The sequence below is a fragment of the Eutrigla gurnardus genome, assembly GCF_963514095.1.
Source record: "Eutrigla gurnardus genome assembly, chromosome: 20".
Lineage (NCBI taxonomy): Eukaryota > Metazoa > Chordata > Actinopteri > Perciformes > Triglidae > Eutrigla > Eutrigla gurnardus.
In genome coordinates this window covers 19,249,564-19,260,612 of record NC_139931.1, presented here as the reverse complement: position 1 = coordinate 19,260,612, position 11,049 = coordinate 19,249,564, and the positions used below count along the sequence as shown (strand labels likewise).

Here is an 11,049-nt window from a genome sequence, read left to right as displayed (position 1 = left end):
CAAGGCAAGGAATCTCTGGAGGCACGCGGTTACATGGAGTTCAGTTGTATGATTTCTCCAGTCGCTTCGGGAAAAAACGTCCAGACGACGCCAAGGTCATCTCAGTTTGGGCTTGAGGCTTAGATTAGGTTTACTGAAATCCTATGTTACAAACTCAAAGTGTTGGGTTTGGAAAAAGATGTATTATGGGAAATCCATATACTAGGCTGAAAGTGCTGCTGCTTTTTTGATCCCCCAACTTTATTAAGCTGCAAAACAGAATTGCTGTAGAAACCCCTAAAAGTTGAGCTGAGATGAAAAATGTCTTTTTAACCCTTTTAGATCACAACACAGGTCATACTGTGCACCTATTTGGCAATATATGCAGAATAAAATAAAATTCTTGACTCAATACTGTATTTCTCTTTCTGGAAAAAACAAATACGATGCCTGTGTACGTCAGCTAGTACCAACAATAACATGACGACCTCCATCATGATCAATCTGTAACTTTTAGCGGCACAGAGCGTAAGAAGGTCGTGAGCTAATCCTTTCAACGATTAAATCAAAATCCTCCCAACGTGATGTCCCGCCTCCTATCCTGTTTCACAGAAATACGTCACCGTACGGAAGATACACACTCTGGAAATGTAGATTCAGCTCGACTTTAAATTCTGACTCAATCTGAATGACACTTGGTTTTACCTTCCTATGCTATCATTTAATATCAACCACTTAATATGGGAGGGGCTCCTTTTAGGCCCTTGACCACCACGGACCCAAGAGCAGCTGAAGTCCTGACGGAGGGTCGATGCTTGGACTTGCCTTTAGCATGTGCAGCACAAGTAAAGACCCTCTCACACGTTTCCTTCATTACAGAGTCCTTGGCGGGTCTCCTGGTCGTCACATCACCGAGTCTACCTTCAGCAGTTCAGCGTGTGACCGCTCAGTCTCTTCTGGAACATGAGGTGCAATGTGCCAACACAAAGCAGCATGCTAGGAAACCTATAGAAGCACACATGCATGTCAAATAGCTCTGTGAATAACTAAGCCACCGAGCCAGCAGACCATAGAGTCTCTAAGTATAGGACAACATGGACTGGGCCGCACCGGACGGACCAATCAGGAACGATCAGGACCGATCAGGACGATCAGGACCAATCAGGACCGATCAAGACGATCAGGGCCAATCAGGACGATCAGGACTGATTAGAACCAATCGGGACCGATCAGGACCGATCAGGACTGGTTCAAACGGGACTGGAGAAGGTGGACAGAGAGAGAGAATCTGTGTTGTGTTGTCCGGGTTGCTGTGGAGGGTCCTGGGTGGAGGAGGAGGACTTCAAACAGCAGAGGGAGGCCCTCGAGCTGAGTGGCGACGGCAACATCAAAGCGTTGTTTTGGAAGAGAAGTCACGTCGACACTTGCAGCGTCTGCTCTCACACACACCTGGAATCAGAGTCTTTCAACGTGTGTGGCTATTGGTTGAGACAGATCACATGATCTACTCTCTGATTACGTTGTCCAGCTCCACCAATCTTTCACACAGTATGAAGCATACAAGATGAGCGCAGGGATTTAGAGACAGAAATCTTCCTTTCTTTCTTTCTTTCTTTCTTTCTTTCTTTCTTTCTTTCTTTCTTTCTTTCTTTCTTTCTTTCATTCAAATATTTCCCTGTGGTCACTCGGGACAGCACCAATATGGACTGCAGGAGAAAGTGCGAGGGGAGGAACAGGAATGAATGATATCACTCCACATGTAAAATATGCCATGGAGAGGTCAGTATTGCATTTTCCCCATATCTTTTTTTGCAAATGTAAACATCTACCAGAAGGGTTTGTTTCATGATTATTAATCTGGGCCGAATGTATTAGCATTTCACACCCTTCCAAATAAATAACTGATCCCTCCAATTCATAGCAGATTTGGTATTTTAGATAAGACGCAGATGAAATCATCCACTACAGTACAATTACGCCGAATAGCGACTTCAATTTCACAGTCTGGCAAGTTTGCGGAGTAGTTGGGTTGTGGTTGGCTCTAGATCATTATTGAATGCTGTTGGAGAGTGCAATAAGCGACGGCAGGACGATAGGAATAAGGTAAAGTGGAGTTGGCAATAAGCAGGCGGTCATGTGCAAGGACATATGAAGTGACCTCATGCAAGGTGGTTCTTGAATTTACCATCACTGGGACATTTCTCTATATATGCCTGGATGCTATCAAACAATATCACCGTATCAAGATACTGTATCTTTGTATTTATAGTATTCACCCTTAATTAGTGAAGCGGTGTTGTCTGGTGTTTCTACGCTCATTTGTTTTCATCAAAATACAGAAAAAATGTTATGTCAGATTGCATTTCTCATCTTGCGGAAACAAGGTTCAAGTCGGACTGATGCATGTCTCTGAGCCCGAGGCAAGACACGCAAATAATAGATATCTCTTTCTCTCAGCTTGTTAATGTCACGTCAGCGACCCTGATGGCCATGCATTTGAGAAAACGCCTGTCTAATGATCATATCTCTGCCTCTAAGCTTGTTATTGTCTCATCCTGAGCTGAGAGATAGATATCAACAAGTAGCCTGTCAGCCGATAGAATCTAATCCGATCCAATCGTGACCAATAATGTGGCGGACTGTGTTGTGGCCTCACCGAGCAGAAACCCTGATTTGATCTGCGTTTGTTGTGGTGAAAGTGGAGGGTTGGCTTCAGGCGAGACACAGATCAGTCGCTGCCATTGTCCGCTACTGTTCATTACCCAATGCAAATAATTTAAACGTGTTCAATCCCACAAGTTCTTTGTTCTGGTTTACAAACAGGAAATTTGGTTAATGATCAACTAGTAGAGACGCCAGACAACAGCTCCAAGGTGTCACTACGCTCCATTACATTAACGTCCTCAACCTATTAACTCCATCCATCTTTCTGCCTTCCCTTCCCTCTCCCAGCTCCGTCTTATCGGTCAAGGCCTATGAGGAGTTTGGTCTTCTCCTCCTCTTTCTTGCTCTCGTTCTTCAGGTCAGCAAACACCTGGGTGAAGTAGTGTGGGTCGGTGTTGATCTGGAGCATCTTGCCGCTCATGCGGTTGATGATCTCCAGGCAGCGGTCCCAGAAGGCTTCCTTCTCTGCCTCAACCAGGAAGGGCTTCAGCGGGTAGGAGATCTCGTTGCCCATGTAGGAGTAGGACAGGTAGAGGCAGGTGAGCAGCGAGGCCTGCAGCTCGCGCTCGGAGGCCACCTCGGAGGAGACCACATCACGGCACAACATGTAGAGGAAGACCACATTGGCCGGAGTGATGAAGCCCTGATCCTGCCAGCCCTGTAGGAGGAGGGAGCGGTCGACGCTGCGCAGCCACAGCACCGGATCGGTGGGGGATAGACGCTTCAGTCTGTAGCACCGACGACACAGGAACTCACCCAGGCTGCGCATCAGCTCGCTGGTGGAGGCCTGAGTTGGAGAGAGAGAAGAAAGGGAAGGTAAGAAAGGGGATTGGGGGAGGATTGGTGGAAGAGGCCAGATAAGAAACAGTTACCTGGACAATGACACGTTTTGGCGTGCCGGTTGCAGTCGACGGCTGGATCCCGGTGAGGGAATTCTTTTTGGCGGCAACGGTAGCTACGTTAGCCAAGGTCTTGGAGATGGGCAGGTGAGAGGAGGTAGTGGTGGTAGTGGCCGAGGGGTCCTGGCTTGAAGAATAAGATGCGAGGTTAGCACACGACTGAGACTTCTTCAGTTTCAGGCTGTTGGAGGCCGAGTTCGCCGTGGCCAAGGCATGGCCATCCGGAGAGCTCCCTTTCCCACCGTCCCCGCCTTCCGCCTGCAACTTCTTGGAGCCCTTCCTCTTCGCTGATACAGCCACAATGCGTTTCCATGGCAACACACTGATGATGGAGGGGCGTTTGAGGGACTTCCCGGCCGCTGCGGCTGCGTCCTTGGCATTCTTGCTGTTCTGGACGGCGGTGTAGTGGCCTACCGTGGCCGGGCCGTCCTCAAACAGCACTGCCTTGCGGTAGCTGGGAGACAGGGACAGCACCGTACCCATGATGGCTGCAGGGTTACCAGTGGGATGGAGAAAGGGTGGAGGGCTGAGCAGTGGGGGGAAAGCTCTTTGATTGGTCTGGACAAGGACGTTTGAGAAAGTGTCTCACTTCTGGAGGAAGTTTAACCTGCGAGGGAAGAACAGGAAGGAGCGGTGATGTTTTCCATTAGTGATGTTACATTTGGTAAACAATGCAAAAATGCAACATTCAACAAGAAGAACCCCATAAATAATAACCAGATTTTTAAGATTAAGTTAGCTCAGGGTAAATATTTTATTTGGTTTACTCAAGGTCCACTTACTCGCTTTCATGAGGTTTTTGGTGCATCTCATTGTCCTCCTCAACAGATTGAGTTTGCATGTTTCATGGACTGTGCCACAGCTACCATGGCAACTAAACGGGTTGTTGTTTTTTATGTCTCGCTACTATTTTGAAGGCCAAGAATGAACATTCACACTGTGAATGCACGGTCTTCCTCAGAAGATAAGGAATTTAATTGACAAGCTCCTCAAAAAGCAAGCGATTCAATTTCACAAAAATATTAGACCATGTCCCTGTGATCAAACGTTAAATCAACTGTTTTTTAAATCCATCTCCCAAATTGACTGACCAAATGTTTTGACAATAAATTGATGGCATTTCAGTAACACAGATGACAGCAGCATCATCAGGCTCAACAGTGGTCACATGTAGGAGTCTGCTGTTTATGTCCTCGTCAAAGAAAATCCGCACAGCAGAAAGGACCTGAGCGACCATGGATTTGATTTTCCAATCCAGCCTGAAATATGCGTTTCGACGCTGTTGCTGTTATCATGCATGAAGCGGATCCAGCCTGCAGCCGCTCTAGAGCCCATCAGGATTATATAAGTACCGAGACGGAGGCTGCACGAGAAAGAAATGTGCGCAAGCATCCATCTTAGCTCCAAAATGGAAGCCCTGCAAACAGCTCAACACATCAGCTGATGGCCTGCACCCCCATACATCCGCAATCTAAACGTATTGAATGTGATGGGTTACATGTGTGCATGATCCACTTTGGAGCCACACGAATCATCTAAACATGGAGAACCGAGCGGCCACACACCTGTGCGTTTAGTGGACATGTCTATATTGTTTTACATGGTTGTTATGTTTTATTCATTGCAAAGCTGAAATAAATAAATACAAATGTTGCCGTGTGCAAGCTTTTAGGTTTCCTACCTTGGCGTTAATCGTCTCTCCCGGTGAGGTCCATGGATCACACCTTGACCCCCCTTGCTGCTCAGCAAATGCGGTCAAAATGTGAGAACGGTTCCCATCCGTCGCGCTCGGTTTCCACACCGCCGACACGAGCTGTGCGGGGTCCAGGGCGTGAAAACGGTCCGGTCCCTGGTTATATAAATCCCCCCTGCCCCCCTTTAGAGCGACAGGTCGGACTCCCGCTGGGCTGCTGCCTTTTTTTGTTGTTTTGTTTTGTTTCTTCAAATCTTCTCTTCTAGAAAACCCTTCGCTCGTCGATGGGAAGCGAATGCGAAACGTGCTTCACGCCGTCGCTCGCAGCGAGCAGGAAGACGTCTTCCCATCGAGAAGCGACGCGGCTTCAACCAGCGTCCCGCTAAGATGCTCGCTGCCTGGACGGCAACATGTCCACCACGTCAACACAAAGACGGAGAAGAAGAAGCAAAAAAATGGCCACTACGTTTCCCCAAAATAGCCTGCGGATTAAACCCTCAGCGAGGTAAAGCTGCCAGATAGATAGAGGGAGAGATGCGGGCATCTGCAGTTATTCGGGTTGGATGTGGGAAAGAAACGGAGCCTTCTCATTGGCTGCCGCCGCCACCGCTCGGCCTCGGAGGGGGTTCAGCCTATCGGAGAGGCCGCTGTCCGAGGTGCTGAAGCTGCCGACAGATGTGTGAAGCAGCCGCTGCTGTGGATGCGGAGGAGAAGGAGGAGGAGGAGGATGCTGAAGATGACCATTTTATGAATCACTTGGAGTGGGCTGAGCCCCGCCCACGTGGGAGCTAAATGAGCAGCGAGGACGTAAATATCTGACTGTCTCCTTTTAAACTTATTTTACTAGTTTGGCACCTTCATACGTCACGATCATCATCTGTTAGTTTTATCAAGTTCATCCGAACTTGTTTGTCACTTTTACTGTCAGTAGTCCCCATAGCCTATACTTGAATTATGACACAGTATCTTTTTTTTTACATTATTATTATTAATTTGTTTTACTACTATGATTGTTCCTACTTTGTATTACTAATGTGTGTGTGTTTTTCCTCGCTCTGTGTTTTCTATTTAAATAACTGCGTTGCTGATTTATTTTTATTTTTTTTAGACGCTGTAATATTACGGCATCAAACTGGTATTTTTCAGTAAAATACCCATCAGATTATAATAGCAGTGAAGATTCACAGTATTGTAATCCCACAATGCTTAGCGACTCAGATTTCTTGTGTGATAGTCCCTCTGCGCAATTCTGAGTACAGTATTGTGATGATAGTGTAATTAAATGTTAACAATTACATTGTGAGTCTTGATTGATTTGAAGGTGATACAAAGAGAAAATACATCCACCATTAAAAGGATACCTGGACGCATTGATTTGGTCATTTAAAAATGTAAAAAGAAAAAAAAGGTTAAATTTGATTTCAGAGTGAAAGTCTTATTCATATTAGAACTGTTACAACAACATTTACATATTTAAATAACATGAATCATAACTGACATCTACTTAACCTTCACATTTCAACCACATTCAGCTCATTGACTGATTGAGGATTATCATGCTGAACCGAACATGTACGTTTCATAAAACATCTTATGATTATTCTCTGAAATGATAAAGAATCCAATAGAACACAATGTGCAAGTCTTCTGGAGTTGGTCTGAAGGTCTCTTCAGGGTATTACAGCGTTCCTGGCAAATAAAGTGGTAAATAATTGTCATAGCGTGACATTACAATACATTATTATGTTAATGAGTTGTGATGATTTGATTTTGTTCCAGATGCCCTGCAGCCCTCTTTCAGAAGGTAAGCCAAACCTATTTTTGATGCATTTTTGGAGGTTTTTCCAAACCTGGCAACTCAAAAGATATTCTCATTAATGGCTTTTAAATGATCCATGATTAGTAAATTAGTACGTGGTTTAGTAGTAGATTAGTACGTCATGTTTTTTGAGGGATTTGACTGTCTTGTCGCTCACTGCAAAACACAAATGCGACACTAGGTGCCTTTACAGTCAGCCTATAGGTTTGGGGTTTAGGACTAGTGGATGGAAAACATCCTACAATACACATTCAGGCATTCATTTCAGTACTTTGTCTATTTTGCATGTGTAGATATCTCCTAAATTAACCAAAAGTTACATAATGCCTCATTAGCATATATAAACATGACATTTCAGGAAAAAAAATGTTAATGTCAGTGATGAGCTGGGGATTTGTCCTGGTGGCATCTTTTAGTTGCAATCTTCACCTGGTGTCTCCCCTTCAAGCAGCTCTCACTGCGAGTGCTTTAAGTCTTTAGATCATTTAAAATGATATAACAAGTGATGATTGGAGTGAAAGTAGGACACTTACCAAGTGTCAAAGAACTGTGGTGACAACATGTTCATGTGCTCACAGCTGACCTCCACCCTGCACTGTGTGACAAGTCACGTTATTCTTTTCCCGTTTGTCCCTCCTGACGTTTTTAAATGTGCTATATAAATAAAGCTTCATTTTATTTGAGTGCATTAAAATGTTCCATCCGACACTCCATGAACTACCATGAGTCGGCCGCCATGTTGCAACAGGAGCCCAGAGTGAACAAACACTGGCTCCAGATAAATCTACAGGCTTGCCTCACAACAACATCAGTTACTTGCATTCTGCAACCTCACCGCTAGATGTCGCCAGATCCGACACGTTTCTGCATTTCTTTGCGAATTCAGTTCTCAAGGGAAAAATCGCCCAGAAGAAAACGGGACTATGCACCGAGAGCTTTCTTCCTTTCATATTAGTGACAATAAACTGGGCATGAACTCATTACCTGCACCTTCTAGGTCAAAGTGAACAGAGTGCACAAACAGGGTCCAGCTCAAAATGTTTATTCAGATTAGGCAGAGAGCAGAAACAGTCACAACCGTTGTTTTTAATGTCGTGGGGAGGAGGCTTACAGGGAATCCTTCCACGACATTAAAAACACCACCGGAACATACAAGAGCTCGTCAACTTTAGTTTTAGCAGATATGATATCCAATCATGTGCGGTGAATGAACAGCTGGAGCAGAAGGGTGATCAACAGGCTCGACTCAGACCCGTTTAGCTCTTGCCCCCCAGGGAGTGCTTGTCAAACAAGTACTCCGCCATCTTGTTGGTGTTGGCGTCCATGCGGGAGAGGTTAGAAATGTAGTCGCCCAGCTTCTTGATGGCCTCCACCTGCTCGTTCAGGTAGTGGGTCTCCAGGAAGTCACACAGCTGAGGACAGGAAGAGAGGAGGCTTACTACATGGACTAATGAATCTTGGAGCACATGAAGGACTCCTTTGAAAACCTCTCAACACTTACAGGTCATTCACACTTACATGAGGGTCGACGTGATCTGAGGCCAGTTTGTGCAAGTCCAGCAGAGCCTGGTTGACGTTCTTCTCCAGCTGCAGAGCACACTGCATGGCCTCCAGCCCGCTCCCCCACTCAGCACGCTCTGGTTTCTACAGACAGAAAACATTCAATTAGAGCAGCCGGACAGCAATTACATTAACACACACACACGGGACCAGTCTTCCAGCGTGTACAGACCTTGATGTCCTGGAGGAGGATGCGTCCTCCTCTCTTGTTCTGGAAGGACAGCAGCTTCTCAGCGTGCTCCCGCTCCTCCTCACTGTTCTCCTTGAAGAAATGTGCAAAGCCGTCCAGGGCCACGTCGTCACGGGAGAAGTAGAAGGCCTGGAGGGACAGAAACAGCCGTTAGCAGACGTCAGCCATTTAAACAGCAGTTACGCAGTAGTGGTCAGGCACGTGAGTCATGGCTGGTGGAGTTTGAAGATTACGAGGGTGAGGTAGAGAAAAGAAACACCACAAGCATGACACGGCAATTTTGAGGTGGGAGGGGCTAAACGCTCCTTGTGCGGCGCTCCTCAGATAAACAGAAAACACAAACCGCAGTTGAAAAGCTGTAATACTACACGGAAATACACAATTAGCTAGTGAATATAACACGAGCATTTCCCATTTCAACACGAATGCTCCAAGTCAGCCGCTGTAAGTGCAGAATAAACCACAGGACAGACGGAGACGTCTCATATGCTCCGAGATATCGAGCCATTAGAAATACAATGGAGGGCTTGTCTTTCCTCACCATGGAAGTGTAGGTGTAACCGGCGAACAGCTCCATGTTCACCATCCGGTTGATGGCGGCCTCGCAGTCGCGGTGGTAGTTCTGGCGGACCTGAGACTCCATTTTGGCTGGCGATTCTGAGTTTGTTTTTCTTAACAAAAGAACGGTACAAAAATAGAGCTTTGAGTCGTCGTTGTCGGGTGATAATTCGTGTCCGAGATGCAGACGAGTAGAAGGTAAGGCGGAGGAGGAAGGAGAAGTTCCGTTCAAACACTGTTGAAGCAAGAACTCCTTGTTGTGAGATGGCAGCAGCGCCGCTCCTTGTATTTATACACCAAGACGGAGCTCGTGACAGACGTGACGTCGCTTCACGCGTTTCCGCCAATCACTGAGCTCAGACGGCGCATGACAGTAGCGAAGTCATGAGACAAGGGATGACGGTGCATTTTTTTTACCACCTTCTCGCGAACTGAAATCCGTGTAGCAATGACGAAGCACTTTTTCTAGCTGAAAACACAATATAGACTACATTACATTCCAGTTGAAACTCGAATACAGAATAGGTTTAGTGTGTAAAGATTGGTTGAGAAGTAATTTACCTTTCATAAAATACTTTAAAAACTGCATTTTCTGGCCTTCTTTCTATAAACTTGACCTTGCACTTGATTGTTGGCCTCAAACGCATTTAGTTAATTTGTGGTCCTTATTGAGGTTAGTATTTTGTCCTTTGACCCTAAGCAGCTGGACTTGTTTTACCTGCAAGAAGCCAGAATGTCTAAACAGTTGATGATAGGGTTTACAACCAGGTAGTCTTTTTATTGCGTTACTCAATAACAGAGCAATGTTGCAGGACGCTCCAGAGTCTCATTGTTGCTTTAACAACATGGGGACCAAGAATATGCCGTATTGCATTTTGTTTGTGAACAACAAAAAATAAAATGTAAAAAAAGAATGAGTCTAAAAGAGCAAGATGAGTGACATTTAGTTAGGTTTGGATGATGGTGCTAATTGATCTGTAAATTGGAAATCAGTGTGTGGAACCGATTTAAGCCTCATGGACACTTGAACATAATGCTAGTACGAGTCGAGAGCGTCATTTTTCACCCTTATCTCTCAAATAAGGACTAATTAATAAACTGATAAATGGTAATAATAATAAACTGATACAGTGCTGTGAGCCAGCATTTTCCACCAGTGGAAGTCCACATGGGCTTGGCACCGTCCACGTGACACCATTCTCTGCACCCTGCCACTCCTTGTTACCTCATTTTGTTAATTTTCTCTCTTACTATGAAAATGTAGTAGTTATGTATTAGCTAAAGCTATAATTATTTATTATAGTATTTGCAGGTCTCAGGTCTTAAAGTGGTTTCCTTTAGGACTAAGTCTTTATTAAACTCAGGCAGCAGCCTCCGATTCTGAAAAGTGAGGACGTTTCTACCTAAAGTTACACCACGAGTCGTTTTTTTGGTCTTAATTTTCAGAATAATGTCATACTGATGAAATACATCGTATACATATAGATTTTGGAGTATAGCTTTAGAAAGAAGGATTTCTGTTACACCTACACTATATTGCCAAAATATTCACTCCCCCAAATAATTGAAATCAGGTGTTCCAATCACTTCCATGGCCACAGGTGTATAAAAGCAGCACCCATGCAGACTGTTTCTACAAACATGTGAAAGAATGGGTCGCTCTCAGGAGCTCAGTGAATTCCAGCGT

At 45.2% G+C, this 11,049-nt stretch overlaps 2 protein-coding genes across 2 annotated transcripts; both read right to left on the bottom strand.

Moving 5' to 3' along the window:
- Window positions 1–1,133: 1,133 nt before the first annotated feature.
- On the bottom strand, window positions 1,134–6,130 carry LOC311030713 (cyclin-dependent kinase 5 activator 1-like). Its single transcript, XM_084036651.1, has 3 exons — window positions 5,224–6,130; window positions 3,516–4,149; window positions 1,134–3,430 (listed from the first exon to the last, which is right to left on the bottom strand). The coding sequence occupies exons 2-3, from the start codon at window positions 4,023–4,025 to the stop codon at window positions 2,939–2,941; spliced, it is 1,002 nt and encodes a 333-aa protein (XP_083892777.1). The 5' UTR covers window positions 4,026–4,149; window positions 5,224–6,130; the 3' UTR covers window positions 1,134–2,938.
- Window positions 6,131–8,080: 1,950 nt separating this feature from the next.
- LOC311031753 (ferritin, middle subunit) lies at window positions 8,081–9,632 on the bottom strand. The gene is made up of 4 exons (XM_084038214.1): window positions 9,346–9,632; window positions 8,787–8,933; window positions 8,573–8,698; window positions 8,081–8,466 (listed from the first exon to the last, which is right to left on the bottom strand). Exons 1-4 carry the CDS (start codon window positions 9,445–9,447, stop codon window positions 8,311–8,313), a joined length of 531 nt encoding a protein of 176 aa, XP_083894340.1. The 5' UTR covers window positions 9,448–9,632; the 3' UTR covers window positions 8,081–8,310.
- Between the last annotated feature and the right edge of the window lie 1,417 nt (window positions 9,633–11,049).

Excerpts from the sequence above, each read along its gene's own strand:
- LOC311030713 (XM_084036651.1), bottom strand. The coding sequence starts at position 4,025 with ATGGGTACGGTGCTGTCCCTGTCTCCCAGCTACCGCAAGGCAGTGCTG. Across the intron at positions 3,431-3,515 it reads CAAAACGTGTCATTGTCCAG|GCCTCCACCAGCGAGCTGAT; the intron begins GTAACTGTTTCT and ends TCTCCAACTCAG.
- LOC311031753 (XM_084038214.1), bottom strand. The coding sequence starts at position 9,447 with ATGGAGTCTCAGGTCCGCCAGAACTACCACCGCGACTGCGAGGCCGCC. Across the intron at positions 8,934-9,345 it reads GTTACACCTACACTTCCATG|GCCTTCTACTTCTCCCGTGA; the intron begins GTGAGGAAAGAC and ends CTGTCCCTCCAG. Across the intron at positions 8,467-8,572 it reads CAGATCACGTCGACCCTCAT|CTGTGTGACTTCCTGGAGAC; the intron begins GTAAGTGTGAAT and ends TCCTGTCCTCAG.